The sequence below is a fragment of the Anguilla anguilla genome, chromosome 17 (assembly GCF_013347855.1).
Source record: "Anguilla anguilla isolate fAngAng1 chromosome 17, fAngAng1.pri, whole genome shotgun sequence".
NCBI classification, from domain to species: Eukaryota; Metazoa; Chordata; class Actinopteri; order Anguilliformes; family Anguillidae; genus Anguilla; species Anguilla anguilla.
This window is the reverse complement of record NC_049217.1, coordinates 17,486,177-17,493,704: the sequence shown is the minus strand read 5'-3', so window position 1 is coordinate 17,493,704 and position 7,528 is coordinate 17,486,177. Positions and strand designations below refer to the sequence as shown.

At 55.5% G+C, this 7,528-nt stretch overlaps 1 protein-coding gene across 2 annotated transcripts in view; it reads right to left on the bottom strand.

Annotated features, from left to right (window-relative positions):
• LOC118216695 (retinoic acid receptor alpha) overlaps window positions 1-7,528 on the bottom strand; it is a 151,304-nt gene that overhangs the window by 14,680 nt on the left and 129,096 nt on the right. For both annotated transcript variants that reach the window (XM_035398098.1, XM_035398097.1), the window contains one exon: window positions 6,703-6,851. In XM_035398098.1, coding sequence (XP_035253989.1) covers window positions 6,703-6,851 — 149 coding nt within the window. The remainder of the gene's footprint in view (window positions 1-6,702; window positions 6,852-7,528) is intronic.

The following is a 7,528-nucleotide window of genomic DNA, read 5'->3' as shown; positions in this document are numbered from 1 at the left end:
GGTGTGCAAGCCTGCGTAAAGCCAGCACGGGGGCACAGGGACGCACTCGCAAAATGGAAGCGACGCAAAGAACGGGATGTGCGCCTTATTACCCTGAGGGGTGAAAACATCAAACGACCTCTTCAAAGACAAGACGGCAACCTCCCTTTAAAACAAACCTTTCCATTACCACATCGGGAGCCCTGCCCATTAGCATACAGAGGGTGGACCGGAATTACGACTGACACGTGCACTGGCCAGTTAGGAGGTGAGTTAAATCTGGGTGTGCGAATGCGGGGAGAGAGTCACAGAGATCGCAGAAAGGAGAACCTGCCCGTGCGGCCGGGGCTAGTTCCCCTTCGCCCGCGCAAAGAGGAACATCAAACGCGTCGCGCGAATACGAAACCGCAGCTGCGCGTGACACGCTCAGACGGACCCGCCGACGCCCGGAGCGCCGAGGCCGGCTTCGCCAACGTGACCCGTCTGACGCCAACGCGTGACCGTCGGGGTAGAAACGCGACCAAAGCAGAAGCCCGTAACAATCAGAGTAATCCACTCTGCCACCGGTGTTCCCCAGCGAAGCACGTGAAATGCCCACACAGCGAACGTCACAGCGAACGGTAAACAAGACAATAACGCAGAAAAGAAGAACAACATGTGAATTAGCCGTATATTAGCGACAGCAGCGCGGGGCGATGAGCGCAGAGGGTAGCGGACAGCGCCGGCCGCGGGAAGCAGGACCGTCGGCGCGGGAAGCAGGACCGTCGGCGCGGGGAGCAGGACCGTCGGCGCGGGAAGCAGGACCGTCGGCGTGGGAAGCAGGACCGTCGGCGCGGGGAGCAGGACCGTCGGCGCGGGGAGCAGGACCGTCGGCGCGGGGAGCAGGACCGTCGGCGCGGGGAGCAGGACCGTCGGCGCGGGGAGCAGGACCGTCGGCGCGGGGAGGCCCAGCTCCCGCGACAGCGACGTCTCCTCTCTGTGTGGCACTAGCGGCTGCGCTGACAGGAGCGAACCGGAAAACCAACAGCGCAGACAGCTCTCCTGTTGGTTTTAAACTAGGTAGCGTGCCAAGAATAACTCTCTCTTCCCCCCACCCCCGCTCCCCCCCCCCTCTCCCTGGGCAGCTGAGCGGGGAGATAATCCCCCTCCTGGCATCCCCGCCACGCTGCGTTTCGTTACCCGTCACCGTGACGATGGAGAGGGGGAGGGCACAATGTGGCCCGGTACAGCAGTGATGCAGTACGCTGCGAAAACCAAAAAAAAAAAGCCGATCTCTACAAGCAACTAAGTCTTACATTTAAACATAAAATTTCTTACTACTTTTTTTGCTAAGTATGACAAACATATTCCCAGTGAAGTGAGACAGTTTGACTCATTTCAAGATTTGCCCATGGGGTAAGACGCTTCCACTTGTCAAGAAAACAGTAACTTAAAACTGAGATTGTTAAAAAGATTTGGAGTCTAATTACAAGGCTCAAACACTTGTTAAGACACATATTTTGCAGAGAACTGGCTCAGGGACGAGAGCGATGCCTAGAAAAAAAATCACCAAAGCCTCCACTCATCTTTCCTGCCTTGTTATTGACCATATCAGTCACTCTGTTTTACAAACGTAAAAGACCAACAACAAGAAGAATAAGGCGGTCAGCCAGAGGCATTGAACAAGGGGACTGGAGGGAAAGTAAAATAATGACTCACCCTGTGCAACCTCATCGGTGACCTTGCCAACACTAACATACGAGGGAAGCTAAACAACTATATCATTTTTTTGGATTAATGACAAGCCTTGGAAACTTTTCTGGATTAATGACAAGGGAATTCTTGATTCCTAAGGAAAGGTCAAGCAAGTCGACAGAAGACACCTCTCTGTGCTGAGTTCAAATGAATTTGGTCGTCGTACACCACGTTCCACAGCCCTGGGCATACGGTCGCCACATACAGCACTTCCACAACACGCTTCCAGAAGGACGTTGTGACGTTGCCCTTCCGGAACACGCACACAAGGACACGATAAACCAACAGTTACACCATCAGAAAGCTTTGTCTGTAGAAAGAAATGAGAAACAGTTAAATCCTTCACCATTTCTTTTTACTGGATCAAATGTGAAGCAGAGGGTGTTGGCACTGAACAGCACTGGCTAGCTAGCTAACCAGATCAAGCAGGGTGGAAGCCAGTTTCCAAGCCAGCCAGCTCTTCTGCCTACTTGTTCAATATTAGTTTGAGAAATGCGGGCTAACTACTGTCATGTCACACACAGACTACATCCCCACTGTAATCACATTTATTAATACGATTTGAATTAATAAACACATCCTGACATGTTGATATCTTCATCTGCGGCTGACTGGACTTCAATGCGTGAAACAGTCAGGAATTAACTACGATTTGCAGCCCCGCTCTGGCTATAAACTAAACACTGGACTGTTCACAGATATTGGAATGTAATGCACCACAGACAATTGGGATTTGAACGTACTAAATATACATGCTGAATGGACATTTATACGTTTCCCTATTCAATTTATCAATTCACCAAAGCCTTCTGGTACGCAGATATTTTGAAGCCGAATCTCTGCGCTCTCTGTGTTGCGCTCTCTGTGTTGCGCTCTCTGTGTCGCGCTCTCTGTGCTGCGCTCTCTGTGTCGCGCTCTCCGTGCTGCGCTCTCTGTGTTGTGCTCTCTGTGTTGCGCTCTCTGTGTTTCGCTCTCTGTGTTGCGCTCTCTGTGTTGCGCTCTCTGTGCTGCGCTCTCTGTGTTGCGCTCTCTGTGCTGCGCTCTCTGTGCTGCGCTCTCTGTGTTGCGCTCTCTGTGCTGTGCTCTCTGTGTTGCGCTCTCTGTGTTGCGCTCTCCGTGCTGCGCTCTCTGTGTTGCGCTCTCCGTGCTGCGCTCTCTGTGCTGCGCTCTCTGTGCTGCGCTCTCTGTGTTGCGCTCTCCGTGCTGCGCTCTCCGTGCTGCGCTCTCTGTGTTGCGCTCTCTGTGTTGCGCTCTCTGTGCTGCGCTCTCTGTGCTGCGCTCTCTGTGTTGCGCTCTCTGTGCTGCGCTCTCTGTGTTGCGCTCTCTGTGCTGCGCTCTCTGTGTTGCGCTCTCTGTGCTGCGCTCTCTGTGCTGCGCTCTCTGTGTTGCGCTCTCTGTGCTGCGCTCTCTGTGCTGCGCTCTCTGTGTTGCGCTCTCTGTGTTGCGCTCTCTGTGCTGCGCTCTCTGTGTTGCGCTCTCTGTGTTGCGCTCTCTGTGCTGCGCTCTCTGTGTTGCGCTCTCTGTGCTGCGCTCTCTGTGCTGCGCTCTCCGTGCTGCGCTCTCTGTGTTGCGCTCTCCGTGTTGCGCTCTCTGTGCTGCGCTCTCTGTGTTGCGCTCTCTGTGCTGCGCTCTCTGTGCTGCGCTCTCTGTGCTGCGCTCTCCGTGCTGCGCTCTCTGTGTTGCGCTCTCCGTGCCCTGAAATCCCTTGGTAAGTAATCAGCTGCCCGTGACGAGGTGCGAACGCCGCGCTGGCACGAGCCGGCAGCCACACGGGCCTCCTGGGAGATCGGGTAGCGCCCGCAGATGCCAGCGCTGGGACCCGGCGTGCCAGTCAACGGGCGGCCAACCGAGAGAGAGCGCCGCGAGCCCCAGGAGCCAATGAGGCGGGCCGGTCGGCAGGGCCCCGGCGTCCTGCGCGGGCCTCGGGCTTTGGGCCCCTATAAATAAAAGCGAGCAGCCTGCCCCGGTCCCCTGAGCCCGAAACAGGATTAGCGGGCGGAGCAGGGGAGAGACGGGCGGACGGAAAAAGACGGGCGAGGTACGCGGCCGGCGAAAGCGCCAATCCAGCGACGTCCCCCATCGGCCTTGATCTCTACCTGACCACGACTTGAACCCTGATCCGGGGGCTTACCGCTCTCCTGAGCCGCGGCCGGCCCGACCGAGGAGCCGCCATTACCCGTCATTATCCAGATCCCGCTATCCTCAGGGCCGCGCCCGCTGCTCCCGGGGGCCTAAGCCTCTTTTGGGAGGGAGCTAATCCCACCTGCCACAGGAGCCCCCGGCCTGGCTTATCAGCGGCCCCGAGGGGGGGGGGGGAGGAAGCGCCCGCCACATACGCACGAGTCTGCACTGGCGCGTGGCCCCGCCCGCTGGACGCAAAACTGAGAGAGAGAGAGAGGGTGGGTGTGTGTGTGTGTAAGAGAAGTAAGGAAAGAGGTGGCGGGTGTGTGTGTTTGCATGTGTGTGTGCATGTGTGAGAGTGTGTGAGAGAGAGAGAGAAAGACAGGGAGCTTCCTGCATGTGTGAGTGTGTGTGTGTGTGTAAGAGAAGTAAGGAAAGAGGTGGCGGGTGTGTGTGTGTATGTGTGTGTTTGCATGTGTGTGTGCAAGTGTGAGAGTGCGTGAGAGAGAGAGAGAGAGAAAGACGGGGAGCTTCCTGCATGTGTGAGTGTGTGTGTGTGTGTAAGAGAAGTAAGGAAAGAGGTGGCGGGTGTGTGTGTGTGTGTGTGTTTGCATGTGTGAGAGTGCGTGAGAGAGAGAGAGAAAGACGGGGAGCTTCCTGCATGTGTGAGTGTGTGAGTGTGTGTGCATGTGTGAGAGTGCGTGAGAGAGAGAGAGAGACGGGGAGCTTCCTGCATGTGTGAGTGTGTGTGTGTGTGTGTACACTGTATATGCAATGTCGGCATCAGCCATAGATACCTGTGTGTACGTGTGACAGCCTGTGTTTCTCCACAGAAGTGGCTTTAAACACAACTGAGACTCAGGGCCTCAAAAGGCCAGAGTTGAGAGGGGACAAGATGACCCCTCACCTCCCTGGAGCAGCAGAGCGACAGCACAGCCTGTCCAGCTTACACGATGCTCTCCAAAATTACAGTCCGGAGCCTCCCTCCCTCCCAGACTGTGCACAAGTGCTCCTGCTCCTGTGTGTGTGTGTGCAGCAGCTCCGCTAACTGCAGCTACGAGCGGGCTAGCCTTTGCATGACTCTTTAAATAGGCCAACCGCATATGATTCCGCGCTGCGAGGGGGGAGGGTTGGGGTTGTTTTGCGCTCTGATTGGCCGCGCGCTCCCGCCCACGTGAGCGCCGTGCCCGCAGGGGGCGACGCCTGAGCCGCGTTCTCCCCGCCTGCATCAAAGGGAACCCTCGTGCAAATTTAACGCCCGGGAGTGCTTACGCCCGGGAGAACCAGATCCTGGCCGCACGATTCAAACGCATCCCCCCCACCGCCCAACACCCCCCAACCCCCCCCCCCAGCCTGCATATAGAGTCCTAGGCCCCCACCCCCCCCGGAGCGCAGCTCTGTTGCCACGGCAGCAAAACGCAGCGCGCTAACCTGAACTTTACCGCCGTCTCTGTGGGGCTCAAACACGCATTCATACGCCTGTAGCCCTGAATTATTAAAGCCCCTTTGCATTGCATGCAGGTGCTCATCCTGCCCTCAAGTTTTGTTTTTTTTTTTGCTTGCAGGGCCCCTGGGAGCCCAGCAGGGGGCGGCCCCCGCTTCTTCCAGCTGCTTTGGCGGGGGTGAGACAGAGTTGGACGTGGGCGTTGGTGTGGATGGCGTGTCCTCCATTGTGGATTTGGGAAGCAACCCAGCCACTGTTTTTGCGCAGCGAACGGCTAACTCACATTAGGATGGGAGTAGCTTAGAGATGGACGCTGTGGGCTCACTCCAAATGCTGGTGCTACCTTATCTCATAAAACACAGGGACAGTCACTGAAGAGCTATTTCTATTTTGGTTGGGGGGGACTGATAAATAAAAGGTTAAACAACACAAAAATGAATGTAACCTACTATTGTTTTGGGAGTGCATTATATGACATTGACTGGAATTAGGAATAGACAACTACAGTCATATATACCCTCGTGGTCTGGTTTATATTAAGCAAGTTCAGAGATGATACGCAGGGTGTGTTTTTAGCTGTTAGCTGGGTAGCACCACCTGTACCCTTTAGCTACACGTTAACATGTTAAAAACAAAGGTGGGGAAAGACTGTGAAGACAGAAGCACAGCTGGCCCAGGCCGAGCTGTAATCCCAAAAACGCTGGAAAACTCTGGAAAACTGAAGCAGGAGCACGGCAGGCTGTGGGAGAGCAGGACAGACGGGGGGGGGGGGGGGGGGGGGGGGATGGGAAGCGGCGGTCTGTTTTCCGTGGGATTCAGCGCAAACTGCTGTGTTTTCAGAGAATTCCAGCGAACGCCGTCCAAGCGTCCAGCCCCCCGGACCTCGCCAGGGAAACGCAGCTCGGAAAATAAACGCTGGTGACGGTCCAGAAACTGCGCTGAAAACACACGCTAGCCGTATCCGTCCAAAACCAGCGAAATAAGACAGCGTCTGAGATCAGCGGCGAACAGATTCCCTCCGCGCTGACTGTTCAGCTCGAACCGGGAGAGGGGCATGATGGGACGGTTTGGAAGCTGAGGGGTCGTGAGCTGGAGGCACGTGGGACAGATGCTCTATCCGAACAGGTGTCACAGGGCCTGCTCGCTCTAAGGCCACATTAGACGAGGCTCCAGGTCACCTGCAATCTCGTGATGCTAAACTCCATCTGGCTTTCCTCCGCCCGGCCAGCAGATCACTGTGCCTGCTTTAGATTAGATTAGATTGGATTACATCCTGCCCTGGTCTCGTTCACTCAATCAGCACCTTCAGGTGTTCAGCGTCAACTGTCCATGAAGCACCTGTGTGTGTGTGTGTGTGTGAGTGTATGCGCGTGTGCCTGTGTGAGTGTGTGTGCATGTGCCTGTGTGTGTGTGTGCGCTCTCACCTTGCAGCCCTCACAGGCGCTGACTCCATAGTGGTACCCTGACGACTTGTCCTGGCAGACGAAACACGGCTTGTAGACCCTTGGGGGAGGGGGGGGCGAGGGGGGGCTCGGCACGATCTCCTCCGAACTGGTGCTCTGCGTTTCTATGGCTGTTAGAGAGAGAGAGAGAGAGAGAGAGAGAGGGTCAGCCTGGCTGCTTAAAAACATTTCTCCAGTACCAGCATGACACCGAATATCACACCCCTATTTTCACACCGGCAATGCACCAGTGCATCTACTGGTGTGCTGGAGGAAAGAACCCCAGAAGCCGAAACACAGGTAAACAAGTGAGACGTGTAGATATCATCTGGCCCAGAATCCAGCTGCCCTCTGTCTCCACGTGCCCCGCCCTTCTTCATGCAAATGAGCGCAAGGTCAACGTGCAGGGGCGTGTCGGGCTACAGCCCGGCAGAGACCTGCTCTTCACGGTGAGTGCAAAGGGCATTCCCAGAATGCCACGGGTCACCCTGACAGACTGAGCAGGGGCTGAAACAGCGGGGCTACCGAGAGCCAGCGCTCCATACCGGGGCCTTGGAAACGCCATGGTTACAGGAATGAGGACAAAACGCACACACACACACTCACACACACACACACACACACACACACACACACACACACACGTACACGCAACACATTTTCTATGCATTACTGTCACAGGAGGTTCGCAAGATAAAAACTATCACATTTTGGCCTAAGTGAAGTCCCGCAAAATGTTTATGTCCCATATATCCCGCATTTATTTATGCATAAATACATTTTATCTTCAGCGCATACATTGTAAAAT